This window comes from Haliotis cracherodii, unplaced genomic scaffold, assembly GCF_022045235.1.
Source record: "Haliotis cracherodii isolate W230 unplaced genomic scaffold, xgHalCrac1.p SCAF_7, whole genome shotgun sequence".
NCBI classification, from domain to species: Eukaryota; Metazoa; Mollusca; class Gastropoda; order Lepetellida; family Haliotidae; genus Haliotis; species Haliotis cracherodii.
Genome location: NW_027266330.1, coordinates 26767376 through 26795108, shown reverse-complemented (window position 1 = coordinate 26795108; position 27733 = coordinate 26767376). Strand labels below are relative to the sequence as shown.

The 27733-nt window shown below is 40.4% G+C and overlaps 2 protein-coding genes across 4 annotated transcripts; one reads left to right on the top strand and one right to left on the bottom strand.

Moving 5' to 3' along the window:
- Nucleotides 1–64: 64 nt before the first annotated feature.
- On the bottom strand, nucleotides 65–14116 carry LOC139447088 (motile sperm domain-containing protein 1-like). 3 transcript variants are annotated; one of them, XM_071228248.1, is made up of 8 exons: nucleotides 14009–14096; nucleotides 13447–13506; nucleotides 10421–10612; nucleotides 7968–8043; nucleotides 5394–5488; nucleotides 3640–3777; nucleotides 2050–2208; nucleotides 65–598 (listed from the first exon to the last, which is right to left on the bottom strand). In XM_071228248.1, exons 3-8 carry the CDS (start codon nucleotides 10566–10568, stop codon nucleotides 567–569), a joined length of 648 nt encoding a protein of 215 aa, XP_071084349.1. In that variant the 5' UTR covers nucleotides 10569–10612; nucleotides 13447–13506; nucleotides 14009–14096; the 3' UTR covers nucleotides 65–566. The 3 variants fall into 3 exon arrangements, with proteins under 3 accessions (XP_071084349.1, XP_071084347.1, XP_071084348.1); XM_071228246.1 differs by lacking the exon at nucleotides 14009–14096 and adding an exon at nucleotides 13006–13069 and having other exon boundaries at nucleotides 13447–13462; XM_071228247.1 differs by lacking the exon at nucleotides 13447–13506 and having other exon boundaries at nucleotides 66–598; nucleotides 14009–14116.
- A 49-nt stretch (nucleotides 14117–14165) lies between these two features.
- On the top strand, nucleotides 14166–27045 carry LOC139447087 (U2 small nuclear ribonucleoprotein auxiliary factor 35 kDa subunit-related protein 2-like). The gene is made up of 10 exons (XM_071228245.1): nucleotides 14166–14255; nucleotides 16266–16351; nucleotides 17691–17857; nucleotides 18394–18489; nucleotides 20671–20709; nucleotides 21557–21654; nucleotides 22571–22677; nucleotides 23284–23446; nucleotides 24218–24327; nucleotides 25799–27045. The coding sequence occupies exons 1-10, from the start codon at nucleotides 14197–14199 to the stop codon at nucleotides 26848–26850; spliced, it is 1977 nt and encodes a 658-aa protein (XP_071084346.1). The 5' UTR covers nucleotides 14166–14196; the 3' UTR covers nucleotides 26851–27045.
- The last annotated feature ends 688 nt before the right edge of the window (nucleotides 27046–27733 follow it).

Here is a 27733-nt window from a genome sequence, read left to right as displayed (position 1 = left end):
GATGCAAACAGGCAACTTATCCGGAGCTCTGATTTTGATTTCTGGAGAAGTACTTGTCACTGCATAAGCTAAATATACATCCCCATGGCCCTACAGATCGAATTGGCTGAAGTAGTGAGTAAATAAGTATTGTTTTACGCCACTTTTAGCAATTTTCCAGCAATATCACGACCGGGGACACCAGAAATTGGCTTCATACATTGTACCCATGTCGAGAATCGAACCGGGTCTTTGGCATGACGAAAAAACACTTTAACCACTTGGCTACCCAACCGCCCCTGAGATGATGCTGAACTGAAGTAGCAAATCAAGGTTGTCGTAGTTCTCAGTTAATGTCCTCTAAATAATACTCATACAAACTATTGGCATGAAACGTCACATTGATCTTTATTGCACACAGTTGAGAGCACAACTTACACAAGCATTCATATATATCAAACCATAAAACTTACAAGTTGATCTGTGTGAACTAATTAAAAGAATGAACTGAAAGACGTGAGGGGCGGGGAAGTGTGGAGATGTAGGGGTGAGATATGCAGGGACGACCGCTCCTACTTCAGCCAGCGTCATACCCGCAGGATCACCATGGTAACTAAACCTGCAGGAAAATAAAAATATACTTTTTATGACTTGACAAGCCAGTTGGTGTCTACAGGATCACCATGGTAACTAAACCTGCAGGAAAATAAAGATATACTTTCATGACTTGACATGCCAGTTGGTGTCTACAGGAAGACTAAGATCAAAGGATCCTTGTATGTTTCTTGTTGACATAATTATTATGTGTCAAAAAGAAATAGTACAGGCAAGGTGAGCGTCCTTCTCAAATCTGTTAATTGCACTTTTCATAATTAATTGATCTTGCAACTTGACACAGAATATAAAGCATGTGAATAAGTGTCTGTTTGCTGGGTGTGTTGGAAAAACACCCTACAACCTTCCTTGTCAACCAGAACACATTCACTTATAGTTAAATAAATAGCACTGACAGACACTGTTACCTTTTCATCATGCCGCTTCCTACTCATAACAAATAACACAGGCAAAAGTAGCTTTAATCTTTGGTTATCTCTTCAACAGGGTGTCGCAAAACTTTCAGGTTGCAACTAAAGGCTATTGTTAGTTACTCGCAATAATTTTATGGCCCAAAACTTTTTCAGATTTACAGTATATGTGCAGCTTCCCACCTGACCTAGTACATATGAAGGTATTTAACCAGTATATAAGTAACTAATCACCGAGTATATGCAGGTATTTAACCAGTATATGTATGACTAATCAGCTAGTATATGCGGCTATTTAACCAGTATATATGTAACTACTCACCTAGTATATGCAGGTATTTAACCAGTATATATGTGACTACTCACATATGTATATGCAGGTATTTAACCAGTATATATGTGACTACTCACCTAGTATATATGCAGGTATTTAACAAGTATATGTATGTGACTACTCACCTAGTATATGCAGGTATTTAACCAGTATATATGTGACTACTCACCTAGGATATGCAGGTATTTAACCAGTATATATGTGACTACTCACCTAGTATATATGCAGGTATTTAACCAGTATATATAGATGACTATTCACCTAGTATAAGCAGGTATTTAACCAGTATTTATGTGACTACTCACCTAGTATATGCAGGTATTTAACCAGTATATATGTGACTACTCACCTAGTATATATGCAGGTATTTAACCAGTATATATGTGACTACTCATCTAGTATATGCAGGTATTTAACCAGTATATATGTGACTACTCACCTAGTATATGCAGGTATTTAACCAGTATATATGTGACTACTCACCTAGTATATATGCAGGTATTTAACCAGTATATATATATGTGACTACTCACCTAGTATATATGCAGGTATTTAACCAGTATATATGTGACTACTCATCTAGTATATGCAGGTATTTAACCAGTATATATGTGACTATTCACCCAGTATATGCAGGTATTTAACCAGTATATATGTGACTACTCACCTAGTATATGCAGGTATTTAACCAGTATATATGTGACTACTCACCTAGTATATATGCAGCTATCAGCTTTTGTTGCTGAGACACATGAAGGTATTCAGGCAGGCGTGATTCTTTCTCTCCCTGGGAGGGCATGGCTAGGGCCACAATGCAGGCAATAGCGGCACAGATCACTATGAAGCCCGGCCCCGAGCCCGCCGGTCTCGCTGGAGGAAACAGGCACATAACTCAATATGCAGCACAATCAACATTCGGCTTAAAATATAATAATAGAATTGGTTCTCAGGCAATGGCTTTTGAAATTATTGAGCAGAGAGGCGGGTTGTTTTTGTTTTTTTTGGGGGGGAGGGGTTCAAGCTAGCATGTATCCAAATTTTGTTTACAATAATTTTGGGGAAATCATTTTGTTCCTAAGGATTGTAGCAATTAACTGCAAGGGTGGTGTGTTCCGGACACTGAATATTTAAAGATTATTTTTTTGTGAATGGAAATAAAAACAAAACGCGGGGCGGTACAAGACTTTTGGTTTTTTTAGCCTTAAAGGGGGAGTGTACACGCAAAAATCACTTTCTTTCTTTTTCTAAACAAAACGCAATTTTAGAATTAGTTAGTATCTGTGTTTGAAAATATACACTCATTTTTTTTCACAGTGAAAGTAGGAAGCTCACAATAGTGTGAAAGTGATATGCCGTTATGAGGCCTTCGTTTTACAAGCGAAATAGGCCTGAGTTATCCCCCTTAGATTATGATGTAATTGGTGCCAATTCAACTGGGTCCCTGTCTATTCTCAACGCAAAAGATATCAAGGACCAGTTTGCGGTAAAACAACATGGTCACACTCCGGCGCAGTGGTGTCTCAGCATAACACAATTCTGGCTGGCATCTGAGATGCTAGAATCACAAAACTGTACCTACACCACGTGAAGCGGCTCTAACAAAGCATGATGACATCATAATGTTTATCAATTGGCACCAATGACGTCATGTTGCAAGGGGCATAAGCCATGGTGTTTTTTTATGGAAATATAACACTTGGTAAATGTGAAAAATATGAATCGTTTTAGTGCAAAAAATATGTTAATTAAATATGATGTTTTTATATTTTTGTCTATGACACTTCTATGTTAACACTTTTAATGTGGAAAAAGTACAAGAAAAAATGGTTCATTTCCGTGTGAACTTGCCCTTTAATATTCTGAGTGTTAAAGCAAAGTGTCATTCCCCTCAAAGACGTTAGCTGTTTATTTTGGAGTAAGAAGCAACATATTTTTATCAGATATAATAAAAACATTTCTGCAGTGGTAAACATAGCACCTCCACCAACCCAACTGAAATAGTTCTAACTTACGTAACAATGACAACAGTCAACTCTAGAGTTGGCCATTCTGAATAGAACATGTTTGCAGCGTGGAGAAAGGTTCTGTGACATACAAGTCTTATTTGTTGTCTCAAGACTAAAGTAGTAATGTGGTCATCTTGTTAGGTGTATTTTGCACCTTAAGAGACTGTGTTATGCATGTGCTAACAAAAGGGAACAATAGACACACATGGGTTCTCCACTGATTGACTGGCCAGTGGTCTCAATCATCAGATGTTACTTGCATGAACTATAGTATTTATCTGTGCAGCATACTGACCATGTCCATGTCGTGATGAGAGGGACTGTTGACTGTCAGCGCCCTCTGTTGTGTGAGACGGGAGAGACTGGAAGTCTTCATCCGGGGGCACAACACTGTCCTTCCTCGGCAGCAGCATGGAGGAGACATCCTTCCTCCCTGTACGACACACAACATGCACTGTTAATAACACACTCGCTGTCAAGAACACACTCACTGTCAATAACACGTTCACTGTCAATAACATGTTCACTGTCAATAACATGTTCACTATCAATAACATGTTCACTGTCAATAAGACGTTCACTGTCAATAACACAATCACTGTCAATAACATGTTCACTGTCAATATCATGTTTACTATTAATAACACATTCACTGTCAATAACATTTTCACTATCAATAACATGTTCACTGTCAATATCACATTCACTATCAATAACACGTTCACTGTTAATAACATGTTCACTGTCAATAACACGTTCACTATCAATAACACGTTCACTATCAATAACACGTTCACTGTCAATAACATGTTCACTGTATATCACATTATCTGTAGATAACACGTTCATTGTAAATATCACGTTCACTGTCTATATCACGTTCACTGTCAATAACTGTTTGTTATGGTGAGTGAGTGAGTTAGGTTTAACGCTGCTTTGAACAGTATTCCAGTGATATGACACAAGTGGTGCAGACAAACCTAGAAACAAAATCTGGGTGAACCAGGATTGAAACTCACAATCATAGTTTCTAGCACGCCCAAGGGATGTAACTCTGCATAGAGACTTGCAGTGCCTGAGATGACGGGACGTCCCGTCCCCATGTTAGTTGTAGGACCCGATCTCATTAAAATCAGACCTCAGTTCTCGCTACCGTTAAACAAAGATCTGAGGACATCCCATTACAGGTCACGTCAGAACGACCTTCATCCGACCAATCAGATCATCACTTACCAGATTATGAAAGTGACAGTCGGAATGTGATTTCTGATCATGCAGCCTCGAAAAATTTAACTCCGAACAATAGTTACGGGTTTAACGACTGTATCCATACAAACTAGACCATCTATTAGCCATTCCAGAATATTCTTTTGTTCAGGTTTCAAATTTGTAATCAAGAATTTGTCAAAATATGTTTCGAAGCGTGGTCGCCAATTTGAAAATAGTGCCTTCTGAATGGTCATTCCATTCTGACATGACCCGTATTTGGATGTCCTCAGATCTTTGTTAAGCGGTATCGAGAACTAAGATCTGATTCTAATGAGATTGTTGTAGGACCAGACTTATGAGGATCAGTTGGGTGACAATGCGTGAGTCTTGTGACTTGGCTAGCTGATAGTTGCTCATGCTCTCAACCACTGGCTGATATTCAAATTATTTACAGCAGGAATATTGTTAAAAAAGATGTTAATCAACATTCACTGAATCATCTCATCTCTTACAAGCATGAGGAACTGGGCACGTTCAGACCTGAAAACTCAACTACTCACTAGTCCCCATGATCATTGAGAGTAACTTAATACAGATGTTCCGGGATAGAATAGGTCTTCAGCAACCCCTGCTTGCTGTAAAAGGTGACTATGCTTGTCGTTAGAGGTGACAGACTTGGTTGATGCATGTCATCGTATCTCAATTGCATGGATCGATGCTCCCGATATCGAACACTTGATTGTCTATTCCAGACTCAATTATTTGCAGGCCGCCGTCATATAGCTTAAATATTGCTTTGTGTGGTGTTTAAGAACAAACAAACAATCAAGTTAATCATACCAAGCATTTTCTTTTGGCCGTATTCCGAAACTTGAATACGGAACTTGTCCTTGACCCCCTCATTGTTTATGCAAATATCAATGTGGCGGATGACTCTGCAATCAAAGGGAGACAACTGTTACAGAGGTGCGCAGAGACACAGCAAAATCAGTACTCACCACATACATATGTAGCAAACTGTGCTATAATCTATGAATTAAAAACCTGTTCTTGCAACAACAAAGCTTTTCTATCTCAAACATGGCAAGGTTAGATTTTCAATTTTCCATCAACCATGGATCTAGGTGTCATGTGGGGTGCATAGAATCTCATGAGGTGAGGTGAAATGGGGTTTACCGTCTCGTTCAAGATTTGTGCTCTTATATAGCGACGTGCATGCACGTGAGTGAGTGAGCGTGTACTAGTCCGGACTAAAGCCGATTTTATAGTGCTCGTCCACTGAGATACCATGCCAAACGTCTTTTGGTGTGAAGTCGCAGGGGATCAAACCGCAGACCTTCCACTCTCCAGGCAGACGCTCTATTTACTAGACCACGGAGGCGATCAAGAATCTCAAGAAACAACATATGACATGCTGCTGTGGGTCTGAATTTACACCAACACAGCAAGGTGACCATAAAATCATAGAGATCATTCAGTACATATCCTGTGAAAAAAAAGTTCAGGTGTAACCATGGTAACTGGAACAAATAATCACTGAAATGTATCCCAAGACTTTAATACAGCTAGGAAAATACATAATTATTCAAAATTGACTAAAAAATCATGATGAGAAATATAACACAGAATAGCAGAATGTGCAAAAAAAGAGCCCACTAAAATTGAAGTTGTCCTGATATATACTGATCCAATTAAATTTAACAGCGACTTAATGTGTTCCCAAATGGCAGGTGGTTTCAAATTTAGAAATGAGGAAGAAAGATGCTGATCAAGAAAAGTATTTATGCACAGTGAATAGTCCAGGAGAGTTCTAGGATTTGAATCATATTTTTCAGCCAATAACATTACAGCACACACTCCTATTCAGTTCATAATGTCTCTTGTCATTAACAAAAACTATTAGTATCATGGTATGCATGAATGCCCACTGCCCACAGAGACAAGCTGTTGCTAGTGACAGTACATGTGATATCATGCATATCTTACTTGACATACATCAGTGTACAGACTGATGTTGGTTGGTTGGTTGGTTTGTTGTTTAACGCCGCACTCAGCAATATTCCAGCTATATGACAGCCTGTAAATAGTGGAGTCTGGGCCAGACAATCCAGTGATTGATATCATGAGCATCGATCTATGCAATTGGGATCGATGACATGAATCAACCAAGTCAGCGAGCCTGACCACCCAATCCCGTTAGTTGCCTTTTACGACAAGCAAAGTCACCTTTTACGGCAAGCATGGGTTGCTGAAGACCTATTCCCTCCCGGAATCTTCAAGGATCACAGACTGATGTAGTACAGCCTACATGACAGGGGCATACCCAGGACATGTATACAGACAGATGTTGCTATGGGAAAGACAAGTGTTTGTTTGTTTGTTTGTTTGTTGTTAAACACCACACTCAGCAATATTCCAGCTATGTGACAGAGGTTTGTAAATACAGACCAGACAGTCCCGTGATTGACATCATGAGCATCGATCCAATTGGGACACGATGACATGCATCAACCAAGTCAGCGAGCTTGACCACCCGATCCCATTAATCACCTCTTACGACAAGCATAGTCACCTTTTACAGCAAGCATGGGTTGCTGAAGACCTGTTCTACCCCCGGAAACACAAGTAAAACATATGACAACTAGGGCTGGAATGGGCAACTCGGGTATTCGGGCCGGCTGGGTCCTAAGTAGGACCTGGGTACCACAGAACTACCAGGACCCGTGGTTAGTCACATGATATATTGTTTAATGACAAAAACTCACTGTAGCAGTCTGTGTAGCTGAGTGGTTACACTACAAGTCGTCATTTTTCGCAATTCTTTCTGACAATGCACATATTCCTTTGACTTGTATATGTTTGAGTAAAGATATAGCTTCAGTCGACTTCAGCATACGCATGATCTGATCGTTTGATACATGTATCTAAATACTTTTTGCCAGGGATGCAGTAAAACAGTTCCGAATCAGACATCTTGTTCCCAACTCTTAAGGCCTGCAGTGGGTACCTAGGTAGGGTAAGGTAATAGGAGGGTGGATAAATTTGGACTCATCCCAGCCCTCTTACCAGCTGTCAACACAACAGGAACTGAACCAGAGATACCATCATATATTGCAATGTTGATCTTTAATGTTGCCACTAAATTGACACAAATTTATGAATATCGATACTTAATTAGTAATTCACAGTCACAGAAACATTTACATTTGTTAATAAGGTTACCATGGTAAAGATGGACAATGAGAAGGCAGAAAATTCAGTCTCAAACATTTGCAGCATCAGCCAGGTACAGAGCATTATCATGAGTATATATATTTTGACTCATTTGCAGGTTAAGCTGTTCAAAGGACATTGCTTTTGAGCCATACTGTATTCTTCATGTTTCAAGACAAAGCTGTACCACAATGTACGTACATATCAACACAGCACCGTGGACGGATGGTTCCCTCAGAGTCAACTACAGTGTACTTCCTTGGTGCCGTCGACAAGACTGAAAAGGGAAAGCAATCATGAAAACAGGACCTATATAATATAGGATAAATGTTTCTGCAACCTCACACCTAGTTCTTACTAAGTCAGTAATTATCAATGAAATAATAATAACTCTCAAGCAGGTCAGGACTGAAAGAAAACATTTTTGGGCAGATTGGTACAGAAGATAAAACAGTAAACAGCTCTAGGGCAACTGCCTCCAGGAAGAATACACCAAGTGGTATTTTAAAAATAGTTAATGCGAATTTGTACGCATGCAACTCAAAATAAATTGGGTTATGGTGAATTATGGGAAATATTTGACTCAAATACACAGCTTACCTGGAGCGCTGAATATAACACTCATATTGAGTATACACATGTATACACTACTCCCCACACACCTATCTACATGATCTAAGACCAGAGACTGTTCACAATCTACATTTCTAAATACACAAATATATTCATTTATCATATACTATATATGATTTATAACATACTATTTGCATGAATTATGATTTTGAAATAAATAGAAATGGAGATTCATTGTTTCAAAGAATAAACATAAAAATATATCATTGATACCTTTCCTCAGGTACTTGGCCTTGTATTCAACTTATTGGGTCAAATTGTCCGGGTTCTGATGCCAATAAAACTCACCACAGAAAACAACACTTGCCATCCATTTGGTCATGGCTTATCTGCCTGCAGATAGCAAGTATCTAACGTACATCAGTTGAAAATTTGACACTGATGTAGCAATGGTTATTTATTTCATAAAGTCGATGACTGCAATTTGTATTGAAAGGGCGTTAGGAAGACCCATCCAAATGAAACCAGAGCAATTGTAACTGAAATCTGCCCATGTCGATAACACTAACTACTGTAGCACACGAACATTTGCTGCTTACTGCTAAACATTAACTTCCTGTATGTAGGTTTGGTATCAGTAGTTATACAACGCCTCACAAAGCTCAAAGGCCTCATCTGCACTATGTACTATAAGGGTAACGCTATTTTTCAGGGCAGTATCATTTGTAGAAGCCTGAGGTCTTCCATTAACTGCCCGACGAAGGAGGGCAGTTGAAAAGACCGAGAGCTTCTGCAAATGATAATGCCCTGAAAAAGAGCGTTACCGTTATTATAGCTAAAATGGATGGAATTTGTTATCAAATAAAAAGAAACAACAACATCGGTTTTGAAACATTTACTGCAATCAACACGAATGTCACTGACCACATTTTACAAATATGGAAACGTCATACACCATAACTCATCTACCATAACTATGTCCCAGATAACTCACATCGACATCCTTGTCAGCAGGGATTAATAAATACTGAAACATAATCTCCCTTGTCATATACATGATGAACACATGCTGACACAGGACTCTGACAGTCCATCGGAACTTACGAACATTAATAACAGGGCAATATATTGATTCGATCTTCTAAATTTATAATATGTCTATGATTGCTTCTGTGGTACTGGTATGTTGTGGTCTTTAGCAAACTAGCTTGATTTGTTTGTTGTTTAAAGCTGCACTCAGCAATATTCTAGCTATATGATTGTGGTCTGTAAGTAATCGAGTCTGGACCAGACAATCCAGTGATTGACATCAAGAGCATCGATCCATGCAATTGGGATACGGTGACATGCATCAACCAAGTCTGCGAGCCTGACCACCTGATCCCGTTAGTCGCCTCTTACAACAAGTATAGTCACCTTTTACGGCAAGCATGGGTTGCTGAAGACCTATTCTACCCCGGATCTTCACGGGTCGTGTGGCTAATGAAGGGTGAATGAGCAACGATCAATTGGGATACGATGTGGTTTGTGGTTAAAAACAAAAAATCCACATTTAAAAGAGTGATGACGGAGTTAACAGCTGGTGTTATAATTTCTGAATAATTCGAAGACAGTTCAGAACTATCAGTGCAGAAAATTCTTATGTGAGAGACGGGACTACAGGACAGATAGGATGTCACACCCCGATGGTGAGGATTGTTGCTCATGCTATCCACCTCTGGTCTGCCTAGCAAGACTGTTAACAGACTGCAGCAAAACAGACAAAATATGGCTGACTGCAGCTCAAAACAACACAGTCTGTTCCAATCACTTCCGAGACGGCTGGACCGAACTTGGTGCTTTCCATCAATGTCTGTTGAATTTAGAGTTGCTTGATAACGGTGTTAGAACCTACACCGAAACGTCGCTCTTAATTGTAATAAAGAAGTTGTTCATCCATAAATTCTTATCCTTACTTAGTTATAAACCTATGGCTTGAAATTGTCAACCCCTTGTGCTGCCTACTGAATGTACATACCACTTAGACGTGCTATGATAAAAGGAATTAGCCTACACAACCACCTTGTGTTATCACCCAGTACCTTTGAACTTGAGAGCAGCATCGTACGGGTTGTAGAGGGTGAGCACCTGTTTGTGTGTAGCCTGGTCGTCGGAGTAGAATGCGAGGCTGGATGGGAAGACAAAGACCGGTAGTTTCCCCTCGCCTAGGTGGGAGGGTGGACTTTGCATCCCGAGTTGTTCGACGTCATCAGACAGAGACCAGACGAAGTGATCTTAAGAAATGGATTATCTTAATTAGCACATTGATTCAAAGCTGAATCAAATCTCTTGTATCACATGTTATTCACAATCAATTTCCAGGATATAGTTAATGTATGGATTATCTTAACTCATACATACTACAAAACAAACCAAGAGACTATTGCAATACTTCTGCCCCTTAATTGTCAACACGACACTGATCTTTGAACACATTCAATACCTCTGAAGTTTATTATCATACTACATCACTAATTCCTGTTATGTGTAACTTGCTATGATTTATAGACTTGATATCATGTGGGTACTTCGAGATTGTGTACTTGCTCATATTACGTTTTGCAGCAATACGTAATTAATTAAAGTGACCCAGGCAGCAGACCAGCCGATGTTTCAACTTTGATAAATTTATGGGACCAGGGTGCAACCTGGTTTTGTCTGGTGCAGCTGGGTTGTGCAACCTGGTTTTGTCTGGTGCAGCTGGGTTGTGCAACCTGATTTTGTCTGGTGTAGCTCGGTTGTGCAACCTGGTTTAGTCTGGTGCAGCTCGGTTGTGCAACCTGGTTTCATCTGGTGACAACTGGGTTGTGCAACCTGATTTTGTCTGGTGCAGCTGGGTTGTCAACATGCACCTGACTTCCTTAAATCGAGCCCTGGCTGGACACAACCCAGTCAACCCATCTTCAAAATCCCATACAGACCCCACAAACATAAATACCTAAAGCCCTTTTCACTTGAGACGTTTTATTGAAAAACATGGAGTGGACATCTATTCCTGGTTGTGACGTGGCCACACCCACCCACTAACCACCCATAACCGAAGGTTCTAAAGGTAAATGTAAAAAAGTCAAAATGGTTGTCAATGCAGTTCTTGACCTCGGCTGACACATGAAAAGTTGAACTTGTTCAAATTCATCAATATTTGTAAAAGCTGTCCCCAGGATATCAGCCCCATGCTTTAGCCTCGTCATGTGCCCTTTCACCTGCTTTGCATTAACAAATATGAACCCCTGAAGATCTGGGGTAGAACAGGTCTTCAGCAAACCATGCTTGCCATGAAAGGTGACTATGCTTGTCGTAAGAGGCAACTAACAGGATCAGGTGGTCAGGCTCGCTGACTTGGTTGATGCATGTAATGTATCCATATGTATGGACTTATGCTCATGGTATCAATCACTGGATTGTCTGGTCGAGACTCGATTATTTACACACTGCAATAATATATTATACCTATATTCACTACATGCCGACAGGTCTTATTTTAAAGCAGCATGAACAATCAGTAAACATCATGATGCAGGATAAGACATTAATTAATTGATTTATTGAAATGAAATGAAGGTATTTATCATAGAGTGAACAAAATGTATGCTTTTTTTATCCTCCAAAATTGCTTGTCCATGTGTGCACCAGTATGCAAAATAGGTGTAGTAGTTTGTTATCATGGTTATCAGAAGAAAAAAACAATTTTACATTGTTTTAACCATTTTATAATATAACTCAGTGCAAAAAGATGCACCCATTTAACAATTACCTTAACAATAACAATAATTCTTCCTGTCCTTTACCATGTTACCTGTCCTATTTCTGATGATGTTCCCCACAAACATCTCTTCCCTTCCCCTACATGACTGTTTTTTGTTTGTTTGGTTGTTGATTAACGCCATGCCAACACTCAGACATATTTCAGGAATATGAAAGCAAGCTGTACATAATTGAGTCTAGACCAGACAAACCAGTGATTGAGCAATGTCCCATATTGTCGGGGTACGATGAAGACGTAATCAACCAAGTCTCTGAGTCTGACCACCCGATTCTTATTCTTGCCTCGTACAGCATTGCATAGGTTGTTTGGGGCCTATTGTAAACCAGTCTCCCCACATGGTAAATTAAAAGGGACTCGTATTGGGCAAAATGTCAGTCTAAAAGTGATTCAAGTTGTACAAATGCCATAATCATGATAACATATAGTGTTTTAAATTATGTAGGATAGTCAAGGGGTCCTTATCATAAATTGAAGTTAAATATTGAAGATTTAGGGGTTCCCTAGATTCAAATACTATAACAGGGACCTCAAGGACACCCCCCACCCACAATCATTGTTAATTTTGAAGGCTGATATATGTCTGCTGCGAGATCTACATTAATCCAACAAATAATGATGATCCTGATTCCACAGATACAAGTTACAGTTTCACACAAGATACTAATTACAACATCTAGACCTAGAGTAAACCTTGAAATGGGCACAAGGCCATCAAGAATAGTCTTCCTATATTATGTTTGTTTGTTGTTAACACTGCACTCAGCAAATTTGTAGTGATAAGACAGTGGCATGTACATAATCCAGTGATTGACATCATGAGCATCAATTCAGTGAGTCTGACCATCCGATCCATTTAGTCACCTCTTACGAGCATAGGTTGCTAGGGAGCTATATTCTTCCCTGGAATCCCCATGGGTCAGTCAACCTTTAACATGTTTAACAAAGTTAAGTTACGCATGTTAGAATGTTTTTACCTTCCAGAATAATAGGTTTTCATAGGAACATGATCAAACACAAATATGACCACATATGCTTCAGTACATAAGTGAAATGACACAAGCATATCGACCACATGAACTGGTAACTGCAATGCACCATTTTAAATCAATACACTCCAGTACATGTAGTTAGGACTATATATGAATTACATATCATAATTAATTCAAATATATCCCACATGATAATCCTTGGTATTAAATCATGTATTGTCTAACTTAAGCTGATACTATCAGTTAAAATTTGATGGTTGTTACATAGTTTCTGTTAAACCTTCCTGACAAATGTCTTGTCCACATAACAGACCTGATTGTTAACTAGGCCAAATGGCCTACAGGTCAGCTGTTGATTGCAGTGACAGGATGGCTATATAAATATGAAACAAAAACGCTAATAAAACATTGTTAATCATGGTATATCAGAATTAACGTCACCAATCAGTAAACATGATACAGGACAGTCAAGCTATTTAATAATTAACATTGGATTTCGAAGCGTAAATACTCAGCAACTGAAACTGAGTCAACAGATATTATTTCTTTGTTTCTGTAACAAAGAATTCTGACATTTCAACATTATTCAAATTCGAAAGATCAACACATGCATTTAATTGGTCGTAACTGCTGACAATTTGCTATCCGTGTTTTCGATCCTGACATTGCTGACCGAATATATTTCGAATTTTGTTCGGAACGTCCGTGTGATTGATAAGGTCAGCGACCTGTGACCATAGAAATATTTGAGACAATAACTTCAATAAGCTTCTAATTTACCTGGCGCCCTCTCGGCCACAAACAGTTCGAAATGGATAGGAATAACGATACATGCGTAAACAAACAATGCAGTATATTATCTACGCATTTCTTACCGTCTCCAGGCTCCGTGTACAGTGCTAATTATAGTACTATCTATCAGCTGTCTACTTTGTTTTGGTTGTGAATGTCAGAAACGTCACTCGACCTATTCTTGTGCTAAACGTCATCAGTCCTTGTGTACTCGCGTGTGTAACGATACTTCCTAAACGGAAGTGCTACAGTTAGGCAACAAATTTTCAGCATGGCATTAGTAAACAGAAACGATAAGACAACAGAAATCTGTCCAACTCAGAAGATGAGGTATATGCTTGACAGTTTGTCCTTATCATGCTCTTGTGTCTGGTAACGATCACTGGAATACATCGTCAAATGCTAATGGAACTTCTTAGAAATTAGGATAGAGTGATGCAGTGAAATGTTAGAATATTGTTAAAGGGCAAGTTCACACGGAAATGAACCATTTTTTCTTGTACTTTTTCCACATTAAAAGTGTTAACATAGAAGTGTCATAGACAAAAATATAAAAACATCATATTTAATTAACATATTTTTGGCACTAAAACGATTCATATTTTTCACATTTACCAAGTGTTCTATTTCCATAACAAAAACACCATGGCTTATGCCCCTTGCAATATGACGTCATTGGTGCCAATTGATAAACATTATGACGTCATCATGCTTTGTTAGAGCCGCTTCACGTGGGGTAGGTACAGTTTTGTGATTCTAGCATCTCAGATGCCAGCCAGAATTGTGTTATGCTGAGACACCACTGCGCCGGAATGTGTCGTAGACCATGTTGTTTTACCGCAAACTGGTCCTTGATATCTTTTGCGTTGAGAATAGACAGGGACCCAGTTGAATTGGCACCAATTACGTCATAATCTAAGGGGGATAACTCAGGCCTATTTCGCTCGTAAAACGAAGGCCTCATAACGGCATATCACTTTCACACTATTGTGAGCTTCCTACTTTCACTGTGAAAAAAAATGAGTGTATATTTTCAAACACAGATACTAACTAATTCTAAAATTGCGTTTTGTTTAGAAAAAGAAAGAAAGTGATTTTTGCGTGTACACTTCCCCTTTAAAAATGCTTTTTGGTTAGGCCTATACATGCTCCGGTGATGTTGATGACGCACTTGAAATTCTAATTTTGAACAGAGTAGTGACAGGCAATTGACTTTTTGAGATGGGGTAGCCTAGAACTTATGTAATATTTAGAACTATCAGAAGATTCTTCTGTGACTGTTAATTCGGCTGTTTTAGATGGCAGATAGCCTAGATCTAGTGTTAATGGTATCAGGTCTTTTCATCATGTTCATATCCCAGTATTTTCTACATCAAATATTTTCGTATTCCTTGGTCATATTGTAGCTTTTTAGTGTGTGTCCCATAGGTCGTTTTGTATTCCTGGCTCATTTCATAACCCGTTGATCATTTATGAACCACGGATTTGACTACAGTCACTGAGTACGCCGCTTTTAGCAATATCACAGCAGGGGACACCAGGGGTTCCTGTTCGAACCCACACACTACCTGGTGGTTGAGCTCTGTGACTTGGCTATTTACTATCGCCGTGCATGATGATGGTTATTGGTGCTCATTGTGTCAATCACCGGTTTGCCCAGACTTGGATGATTTACTCGCTCCTGTGATGTAGATGTAGATATGTGCCCCTCATTCATTCATCAAATGACATAAGTTTTTTCATGTATCACTAAAAGTGTGTCAAGGTTCACTTTAGAATTTACAGTGCACTTCAACATCTTTGTAAATTATTTGATTTCAATTTGGGTACAAATTATAGTCATGGGGGTGAGAGTTCAAATAGTGGATGTCTTATTGGCAATATTTCATAGCAATGAAATATTTTGAACTAGGATCTTCATTTTGTGACCCATGAAGATCCTGGGTAGAATAGGTCTTCAGCAACCCATGCTTGCCGTAAAAGGCGACTGTGCTTGTCGGAAGAGGCAACTAACAGGATCGGGTGGTCAGACTCGCTGACTTGGTTGATGCATGTCATCGATCCCAATTGCATAGATCGATGCTCATGATATTAATCACTGGCTTGTCTGGTTCAGACTCGATTATTTACAGACCGCCGTCATATAGCTGGAATATTGCTGAGTGAGGCGTTAAACAACAAACCAACCAACCAACGTTATGATTTTTATTGTGAAAAGGCGTTGCTGTCTAGTGTACTGCCTGACTCTAAGTCTAATGAATATAAGCAGGCTTTGAAAAATCTAAACAAGATTTAGGTATGTGGTTTTTTCCATTTGTCTTGTGTTTACCATGTTTACAGTCACAGAAAGTGGAAAGCCATGATGCGCAAACAGAAAAGACGAGCAAAGCGACAAGAGGAAGATCAGCAGAAATCACATGACAAAGGTATACACATAAAAAATATTTCTCACTAACCAATGTTCTGCATGACGTAAAGGTGGAACGTTGTGAACTCAATGTTCTTGTGACCTTCTTAACAACTTTCAGGGACGATAAACATGATAAAGCTACACAATCTTCAGCACTGTATCACAGGCCTCAAAGTTTAATTTTTGGTCAAGTAGCCGTATGGCTACCAGTATTTTTATTCCAGGTAGCAAGTGGTAAGATCAAGAAGTCAAGCCAATATTGTAGGTAGCCAAAAGCATTTGAAATCATCTTTTATCAAATAACTATTATAATATGTACAAGTCATAGCACTAATTTTGGAATTGTATATTAGTGGATACTGTACTTGATGTTTGTTATTTTTGACTCGAACAGGGATGCAATTATGTTACTAGGTATATCCTTGCTTATCCGATGAGCATTGTCAACTAAAATAAAATACTAATTGCATTAATATTAATGTATTTCGGTTTATTGTCGACTTAAGGAGGAATTATTCGCAAGTGTAATTATTAGCAGACATGTTTTCGAAGATCAGCTGTTCTTTACTTTTGTGTTTACATATGTGGTAGCCATTTGGCTACTCTGAATTTTTAGACAGTAGACAATTTGAAATTTAGGTCGCAACTTTGAGGACAGTATCAAATGGATGGAGTCAACAAGGTCTCAGTGTATTCTAATATGAGCCTTTCTGAAACTTTTACATATTCTAGCGTCACTAAATTGAAGGCACTTTTTGTTTATTCACTAACACAGCACTCCGCATAATTCCAGCTCTATGATGGTATGGTAATGTAGACCAGTGGTTGAAGCGTCAACTGATCACACTGAAGACCCGGTTTGATTCCCAACTTGGTGTGAAACCAAATCTTGGTGTCCCTGTCTGTGATTCAGCTTGAAATCCTTGCATCTTGAATGTTGCTGAACATGCTTTCCATATCTTTCATGTTTTAATTGCTACATGAACTTAATAAATACAATGGACACATTGGTAAGTTTGTGAGGCTGAGTTATGGACAGGACTTGTGTGGGGCTAATGATTTTTGTTTGTTTGTTGTCAAACGCCGCACTCAGCAATATTCAAGCTATATGACGGCGGTCTGTATTTAATTGAGTCTGGACCAGACAATCCAGTGATTGACATCATGAGCATTGATCCACGAAATTGGGATACGATGACATGCATCAACCAAGTCTGCGAGTCTGACCACCCGATCCTGTTAGTCGCCTCTTACGACAAGCAGAGTCGACTTTTACGGCAAACATGGGTTGCTGAAGACCTATTCTAACCCGGATCTTCACGGGTCGTGTGGCTAATGAAGGGTGTTTGTTACAGTTGGATCTTTGAGTGAGTCGGAGGACGAGGCAGCACTACAGGCCCAGGAGGAGGAGAGGCAACGGCAGCATCAGCTGTGGCTGGAACGAGAGAAGGAAGCAGAAGAAGAATGGCTGGCCAATAAGGAGAGAGAGAAGAAGGAAGTAGAGCGGAGACTGGAAGTGGAGGTATAATCAGCTTTAGAAATTGGCACATCCTGTAGTCCTTGCCAAACTGCCCAGTAGTTAAGGTATCATAAGGACTAGTGGAAATTTGCCATTATTAAGGGTTTTACTATATGTTAATATCAGAAGGACTAGTGGACTTAAGCGGTTAGTTTCTATTGCTGATAATTCACAGGATGTTGAAGTGCTTGATCAGAGTCTCGTGTCACACTTTTAAATGATTGTCATACAGCTTTTTCAAATCTGATGTTTTAATATGTTTATTATGGTACTTATGGCAGTCTTTGCACTAGGTTAGTTTGTGTAGTTTCCAGATTGAGGCCCAGGACCCCTCTCCACCTAGCGATCTTCGTGCCATGTCAATGTTAAGCTATGAGATTGCAATCATCTTCACGCTACGATTGCTCAGTGGAATGGGGGCAAGTTCTGGGTCAGTAACAGAAAATATCATATTACCTGTGTGATTGTGTTATTGTGTCATATTTGAAATTGTCTTTTTCTTGATGACATATTTCCTTTTCACATAATTCTTCCAACAGCAAAAGATCCGTGAGGAGTGGGAGGAGCGACAGAAGAAGGAGAAGGAGGAAGAAGAGGAAAGGGAAAAGATAGATAGAGAGAAGAAGGAGAAACAGGTGACGTGGAGCGAAACCCTGGTGGACTTTCTATATCCTACACACAGTACATCGCCACGGTTATCCTCTTGTGTTATGCAAAACAATAAGCAGCTTTTGAAGGCATTACGCCTAACTGATGTCTCTTATGCCACTGTTAGAATGGGAGTGAAAGAAGGAGGTATGACAAGGGTCTTCTAGACACACTCAAATTGAGAACTAATCGAAATATTATATAAATGTCGAAAAGTCTATCAAATAAAATATTTTTTCAAATCAGTTTATTTGGGTAACAGATTTGCCAGGCTAGGTTACCAGCATACAACATCTATTTCAGTATTTAATATACTGTTTAGAACTTTTGTCGTCACAAAGTCAAACATTTTAAATTGTTGAAAAGAGAAACGCATTATCTCATACACACAAACCTTTCAATAATTTTCAGAACAATTATTGAAGTTTTTCTAAATCTGAAAACTTTGTCATTCTACTTAAAGACCGCCTCCGTGGTCCTGTGGTAGAGCGTCCGCCCGGAGAGCGGAAGGTCCAGGGTTCGATCCCGGGCCGCGTCATACAAAAAGACGTTAAAAGATTGTACTTGTTGTTACCCTGTCTGGCGCTCGGCATTAAGGGGCTAAAACAAGGACTGGTCGGCTCGGAGTCAGTATACTGTGTCTGAGTGGGGTATTCATGTTAAACTGCGGCATGGTATCTCAGTGAGCTAGCACTATAAATCGGCATCAGTCCGGACTAGTACAAGCAGCCACACACACACATACACGTGCATGCACGTCGCTATATAAGTGCAATAATCTTGGACGCGACGTTAAACCCAATTTCACCTCACCTCACCTCATTCTACTTAAAACTAACCCTTGTTATAAATGGGCTTTTGCAAAATCTTCATTAAGATTGACACAAAATGTTTTTTTATGAAATTGATGTTTATTTTACTGTGTAGCATGGTGTAGGATCCGATACAAACGTTCACAGTGGTATGCACGAACGGATACTTGGTCATCACGTGTTGTGATACGGTCCCTGAACCCCGGGTTCACTACCAGAGTATCCTTAGTGGAGCACCGTGTGAAAATGAATACATGTTCATGATATTGAAGTAGTTCTGTGTCAGATGCTTTCAACATTTCCTTAACGTCAGTACATTTATACAGGGACACATCTCTCTCAAGTTCTTCTCAAGAATGTTGTATCTTTTATCATATGTTGACTTTGTTGTGTCTCACAATGTTCCATGACACTGTGGGGATTCGGGGGGGGGGGGGGGCAGTGTCGCCCCCTGCACACCCTGCTTGTATCAGCTGACCCCGATCAGATTTGGGTGGTCACAGTTGATGTCTTCAGTGCTCGCCGACCTGACCACTCAGCTCCATCATGGCTGATTGTGGGTCATTTAGTGATATAACAGATGGTATTTTGCTCACACTTTCGACCACTGGATTGTTTGGTGCATGATAGTATTGATGCTCAGGACATATCTCCACGATGTAGCTGTCATATTGCTGACAGGGGGAAACACTGTTCACCGTTCATTACATCATTAAGTTCTTCTTTTTTTTTATAATTCAATTTTCAGTGAAATTTGAAGTGTTTTCCAAACACGTTTTGGCAGTAACTTTTCCAAGGCACTAACAGTTAGATCCTTCAGATAGATGTGAATCTTTGTAATTACTGTTGATCATCAATTATCGTATTGACCCATTAAGCTCATCAACCATCATTGGCATCAGTGTAACAGTTCAGTGCCTGACATCTTGGCGCCTCCAACCATGATAGATGCCAATTATACCTGCCATTAATGAGATCGGTCTTCAGCAACCCATGCTTGTCTTAAGATGGGACTGTACATGTCTCAACTGGCGACTAACAGGATCGGATGGCCAGGCTCGCTGACATGGTTGATGCATGTCATCATATCCCAGTTGTGTGGATCGGTGCTCGTAATGTCAATCACTGGATTGTCTCAATTGCTTGGATCGATTATCATGATATTAATCACTGGATTGTCTGGCCCAGACTCGATTATTTACAGAACGCAGTCATATAGCTGGAATATGGCTGGGTGCGACGTTAAACAACAAACAAACAATACAAAAAAACATTGCTGAAAGTTGACTTAACACTGGTATCATGTAGACATGACATGCTCTCTGTTTCACTGTCCGTGGTGTGTGGTGTCCACAGGCTCAACTACTTCAACAAGCGACAGCCAGTGACAACAAGGTAACATGCTACTTGAACCCGAAACCATTGGGATCTTACACATTCAGTTTCATTTTCTTTTTCTGGTGGCTACAAAAAAGAACAAATGGTTGAGGCCAAGACTTGAAAAAGTGTGTGTTACAAAGCATGGGTCGGGGCGGTCGGGTAGCCTTGTGGTTAAAGCGTTCGCTCGTCACGCAGGAGACCCGGGTTCGATTCCCGACATGGGTACAATGTGTGAAGCCCATTTCTGGTGTCCCCCGCCGTGATATTGCTGGAATATTGCTGAAAGCGGCGTAAAATCATACTCACTCACTCACTCACAAAGCATGGGTCAGAGGTTGCAGGTGCTGCTGGGTGTTTGTTATAATTAAATTTGGTGTATGAAGTTGAAGACTATCAAATTGTTCTCTTATGACACATTATTACAGATTATTTTGAAACCATATTAAGTCTGCTTTACCATATTAACAGCCATACTTCCTACACTAATAGGGGGCGGTCGGGTAGCCTAGTGGTTAAAGCGTTCGCTCGTCACGCCGAAGACCCAGGTTCGATTCCCGACATGGGTACAATGTGTGAAGCCCATTTCTGGTGTCCCCCGCCATGATATTGCTGGAATAATTGCTAAAAGCGGCATAAAACCATACTCACTCCCTCACTCCTACACTAATAGGATATAAGGCAGACAAAGATTTGTGACAAATATTTTAACTTGGTTGCATATTGTTTCAGTTGGTATCTACCGGTATATTGCAACTAGTGTTATTTTTTTCTGTGTAATTTTGTGTATAATCAATAAGGAACTATATCTATTTGTTCATTGTTGCTACATTTTCTGAGACAAGTCTGGTGTATTGTGTTCCAGGATGCCTGGCACAACCCTATAGCCCCCATGATGTACGGCAAGGACCGGGACGAGTGCCCCTTCTTCATGAAGACAGGGGCTTGCAGATTTGCTGAACGGTACAGCTTGCTACAGAGAAGACATTTGATGGGAGAGGATTGCGAGTTACTTAGAGAATGATTAGTGAAGATGTTGACTGGTTAATGACTGCCGTAGATGATGTAGGCTTGCTGATTGGCTTGTGGAGTGATTGGTGCAGATTTATGTAGACTTGCAGACTGGCTTGTGGAGTGATTGCTGCAGATTTATGTAGACTTGGAGACTGTAGATTAATGTAGACTTGCAGACTGGCTTGTGGAGTGATTGCTGCAGATTTATGTAGACTTGGAGACTGTAGATTAATGTAGACTTGCAGATTGGCTTGTGGAATGATTACTGTAGATTTATGTAGACTTGGAGATGTCTCTGTGTGTATGTGCGTGCAAGTGCATGCTTGTACAAGTCTGGACTAATGCCCGTTTTACGTCTGGGTAGAATAGGTCTTCAGCAAACCCATGCTTGCCGTAAAAGGCGACTATCGGGATCGGGTGGTCAGGCTCGCTGACTTGGTTAATGCATATCATCGATCCCAATTGCGTGGATCGATGCTCATGGTATCAATCACTGGATTGTCTGGTCCAGACTGAATTATTTACAAACCGCCATCATATAGCTGGAATATTGCTGAGTGCGGAGTTAAACAACAAACCATCATCATCATCAATGCCCGTTTTATAGTGCTAACCCACTGAAATACCATGCCGCAGTTTGAGTCCTTGTATTAGCCCCATTATCCCAAGAGCCAAGCAGGGTAAGCCCATTTCTGGTGTCCCCTACCGTGATATTGCTGGAATATTGCTAAAAGCAGCTCTCCAGACAGACACTCAGCAACTACATCACAGAAAAAAAATAAGACACAAATTAGTCATCACAATACCAAGACAATGGTAACTGATTGTTCATAATCCTGGAGTTATGTGTGTGTTGTTGCCCCAGGTGCTCGCGGTCACACACATACCCTGAGTCCAGCTGTACCATTATGCTGCCCGGGATGTTCGCCAACTTCCGCCTGGAGCAGAGCTTGGTGGATGAGAATGACACAGGTGAGAGTTCTCATTTGTTCTGTTCATAGGTATAACATGGGAAGCTTTGTCGATAGCCTTGTGATAGTCTCAACTCTCTTAAGGCACGAAGATCTTGAAAATCGGGTTAGAATAGGTCTTCAGCAACTGTAACAGATGACTATGGTTGTCATAAGACGTGACAAAAAGGATCTGGGGGGTCAGGCTCACTGACTTGTTTTGTTGGATGTCATTGTATCCCAATTGCGTAGATCGATGCTCATGATATCAATCACTGGATTGTCTGGTCCAGCTGTAATATTGCTGAGTGCAGCGCTGAACAACAAACAAATCTTGAGGGCACAGAATTGCTTGACAACCTTGTAAGGATCTATACTGAAATGTCGCCTTTACAGTAGTTAAAGAAGTTGTTATCCATAAATTGTGGCTCGCTGACTTGGTTGATACATGTCATTGATCCCAATGCTATCAATCACTGGATTGTCTGGTCCAGACTCGATTATTTACAGACCGCCGTCATATAGCTGGAATATTGCTGAGTGCGGCGTTAAACAACAAACCAACCAACCAACCGACCAACCATAAATTGTGTCTACTTAGACAATAATCCGCTGCTTTTCTCCACAGATCTGGCTCTGGAGTATGATGACAGTGAGCTGTATGAGAACTTCATGGAGTTCTACAACGACGTGCTGCCGGAGTTCCGCAGTATGGGTCGGGTCATACAGTTCAAGGTCAGCTGCAACTGCGAGCCACATCTGCGGGGGAATGTCTATGTCCAGTACAGACGGTAGGTGCTGCTTGTCCAGCTCCTTTGACAGTCCATTTCTCCGACATGGGTACGATGTGTGAAGCCCATTTCTGGTGTCCCCCGCCATGATATTGCTGGACCCCTGAAGATTCCCGGGTAGAATAGGTCTTCAGCAACCAATACTTGCCGTAAAAGGCGACTATGCTTGTCGTAAAAGGCGACTAACGGGATCGGGTGGTCAGGCTCGCTGACTTGGTTGTTGATACATGTCATTGATCCCAATTGCGTGGATCGATGCTCATGATGTCAATCGCTGGATTGTCTGGTCCAGACTTGATTATTTTACAGACCGCCGTCATATAGCTGGAATATTGCTGAGTGAGACGTTAAGCAACAAACCAACCAACCAACTGTGGAACAAGGCTCAGTGGGTGGGTTTGAATCCCAGATTTGTCCCCATCATGATGCTTGGTGTGTCTGCACCAGCTCCTGTGACTAAGTGGTAAATATTGATGACTTTGTTCAATGTAGACTTGAGCAACTCAAGAATAACACAGCAAGATATGAAATTTAAGTAGTTTCAGCAGGAATTTGTCTTGTCTGCCATTGTTAAGCTGTTGCTGAACATGCTGAAACAATTAGGAACATGTTGAAAATGGTAATTGGTAAGGCAGTTTACTATGTTTTCGATATATTTTTGGTTTGTTACATTTTTTGGACATTAGCTGTGTTGAACACAAGCTCTGACAAATGTTTTGATCGTTAGTATAGTAGTATTGTATCACTTGATAACTGCTGTTAATTTCCTAGCGAGGATGATGCTCAGAAGGCCTTTGTCAAGTTCAATGGCCGGTGGTACGGAGGCCGTCAGATATCTTGTATCTTCATCAACATTGCCAAGTGGAAGTCAGCGATATGTGGTATGTCAGTCAGCATGTCGTACAAGATAGTCATTACAGTAGAGCGTGGTTATGATGAACACGGAATTAATGACCTGTGAAGATTCCGGTTACAGTTGGTCTTTAGCAACCCAAGCTTGCCGTAAAAGGCGACCATGCTTGTCGTAAGAGGCGACTAACAGGATCGGGTGGTCAGGCTCGCTGACTTGCTTGATGCACATCATGGTATCCCAATTGCGTGGATTGATGCTTGTGATGTCAATCACTGGATTGTCTGGTCCAGACTTTATTATTTACAGACAGCCGGTATATAGCTGAAATATTGAGTGTGACGTTAAACAACAAACAAACAAGCAAACAAAACAGGTGTTTTGGGCCAGACAAAACAACACAGAATTAACATATCAATGGCCATAACATAACTATTTCAATAGTCCCAACTACTTTGCTATGTAACACATGTAACAAACTCTATCTAGCAATTTTACGGCTATGGCATTTTGATTTTTCACCATAAAGACACATAAAACACCTACGTTCTTGCGTGAGTAGTGACCTGTTCAAATTCAACCAGTGTTACTCACAATTCAACTGTGACTGTACAAGACACTGATTTGTTAGATTTGACATAGTAGAATAGTCCCCAGTTTCAGCTGTGGGGTACCCTTGATACACAGTGTTCCCCAGCATTTGTTGTGTGGAGCTGTACAGATCATGTGCTCCATTACCTTGCCCGGTGCTCGCAGTAAGGGACTAACACAAGGACTGGTCGGCTTGAATTCTGTATATTGTGGCTGAGTGGGGTAATCATGTTAAACTACAGTATGGTATCTCAGAGGGCTAGCACTATGCAAACTGGCATGTCCGCACCACTACAAGCAGACACACTCACACACAGTAAGTGCAATAATCTTGAAGGTGATATCAAACCCCACCCAAACCAAACCTAACCCCACCCCACCCCACCCAACCCCACCCAACTCAACCCAACCCAACCCAACCCAACCCAACCCTACCCGAACCCAACCCACCCAACCCTACCCTACCCGAACCCACCCCACCCAACCCAACCCAACCCAACTCCACCCCACCCCACCCCACCCCACCCCACCCCACCCCACCCCAATCCACCCCACCCCGCCTCACCTCACCTCACCTCATCAGGGATTCCTGGTTAAAATTGCTCCCCAGTAAGGTATGTTTGTTGTAAGAGGCATAGTCTTGAATAGCTGCAATTCTGCTGGATCGTCTTAAAGCAATATTTACTCACTCACTCGTAAGAGGCGATCAACTGGATCGGGTGCTTAGGCTTAGTTACTTAATGATTTATTTGTCGTCACACCAGGATAGTGGGACATAGTTTGTGTGTTATAGTTTGAATATTGCTGACTGCAGCCTTCAACAAACAAAAAAACGAAATATATCACATTTACATTTATTTGGTATGAATATATACTGGAATATATACTGAATATATACTATTCATCCTCAGGTCTGGCTTTTGTCAAGAGGTGTCCAAAGGGAAAATCTTGCAACTTCCTCCATGTATTCAGGAACCCTGGGAATGAATTCTGGCTGGCGGATAAAGACTATGAAATGTCTGAGAGAGACCATCGAAGTTCAGACAGAAGGGATAGCCGTCATCGGTATGGGTCTGACAGAAGGGATCGTTATTCACACAGAGACAGGTTTGATCATGATGGTCGGGATCATAGTTATGACAATAGATACAAAAGTAGAAGGCATGACAGGTCAAGGTCACGGTCAAGGTCACCAAAATCTAAAAGAGGAAACCGATCCAGATCAAGGTCTCCATCAAGGTCACGTCGAAAGAGGTCAAGGTCAAGAAGTCGCAAATCTAGATCCCCATCTAGATCAATCAGACACAGGTCTGGCTCAAGGTCACCACAATCAAGAAGGTCAAAACTTCGTAAGTCAAGGTCTCCAGTCTCACCAGAAGCAAACACTAAGAGACATTACAAATCAGATTCTAGATCTCCATCAAGATCAAGTAAAAGGACGTCACGATCAAAAAGTCACAGGTCGAGATCACCGTCACATTCCATGGAAAATGTTAGATCTTCCAGTAATGGCCAGTCAGCATTTGAATCAAACGGAACAAATAAAGCTAAAAACACAGATAGCTCCAGTGATAGTGATTCAGAAACAAGCAAGTCCCATCGTAGTGATTCTAAAACAAAACACAAAAAGTCCAAAAAGCATAAAAAACATAAACATAAAAGTCACAAAAAGAAAAATTCAGAAAAATATAAACCTAAGACTAAAGTTTCACCAATATCCAATCCTCACCCTGAATCTGTGGAGAATCACAACGGCAAACCCATCTTTGACCCAGAATCTGTAGAGGATCACAACGGCAAACCCATCAATGACCCAGAATGTCTGGACGATCACAACAGTAAATCCATCAGTGATCCTGAATCTCTGGAGGATCATAATGGCAAACCCAACATAATCGAGATTCCACAGGGCAGTGACGAGGAGGACCTCGGTGATGTCATATTTGAAGATGTGTATGTGTAAAGTGACCTCAAAAAACGGATCTTGTCTTTAAGGTTGTGATTGTCAGAGTCTTCTCGGTACGTCACAAGCTCAGAATGAACAATGGTTAACATTAACCCTGTTATGGTATGAAGGCTTATAAAAATAAAAGAATTGTTTCTCAGGCAATGACTTTTGAAAATATACTTGGGCGCGAGGTGTTTTTTGGTGTTTTTTGGTGTTTTTGCTTGTTCAAACTAGTATGTAACCAAATACACAGTGTACCATCAACCTGGGAAAGGGCCTACCTACATGAACAAGCATACAAACTCCTATTGCTGCCATGACCATAACACAAGATGTGCAGTAAAGTAGTGCACATGTAAAGGGAAGTAACTGCATGCTATTTTGGGTCGTATGTTTTTTAGGATTAGGATTTTGTTTGTGTTTTTTAAATGGGGAAAACCCCCCGAAAAATGCGGCCTACTTAATGATGATGCAGGCTGTGCCTGAGAACCAAGACTATTATGTATTTTAGCCTAAGCGTTACACATTCTCTCTGAAAGTTAGATTGATGCACATGGCAATTCATATGTCTCTATACGCATGGTCTTTTGCACAATTATGTATTGCTCAAGGTCAGTTTGTCCAACACTTACATACTTTCATTACATTTTTCTACTGATATATTTTGGTATTAGACACTTTGTTATATTACCTACATGGGTAGAAAGATGGAGAGAAATAACTTTCTGATATTGTCACATGTGCATCTTAGGGATTGTTTAGTTGAAGTTTTCATGAAATATAACATAGTCATTTGAATACCAGGTTGACTTGACATGTTTACAGGGTAACATTCCATAAACATGATAAATGTTTCCTCATTTTCTTTCTTATGGTAAGGGCGGTTGGGTAGTCTAGT

Coding starts and splice junctions, on each gene's coding strand:
- LOC139447088 (XM_071228246.1), bottom strand. Junction 8,044..10,420: donor TGCTGCTCTCAAGTTCAAAG/GTACTGGGTGAT, acceptor TTCCCTTTTCAG/TCTTGTCGACGGCACCAAGG. Junction 5,489..7,967: donor CCACGGTGCTGTGTTGATAT/GTACGTACATTG, acceptor CTTTGATTGCAG/AGTCATCCGCCACATTGATA.
- LOC139447087 (XM_071228245.1), top strand. CDS start 14,197: ATGGCATTAGTAAACAGAAACGATAAGACAACAGAAATCTGTCCAACT. Junction 16,352..17,690: donor GCAGAAATCACATGACAAAG/GTATACACATAA, acceptor TGTTTGTTACAG/TTGGATCTTTGAGTGAGTCG. Junction 24,328..25,798: donor GTGGAAGTCAGCGATATGTG/GTATGTCAGTCA, acceptor ATTCATCCTCAG/GTCTGGCTTTTGTCAAGAGG.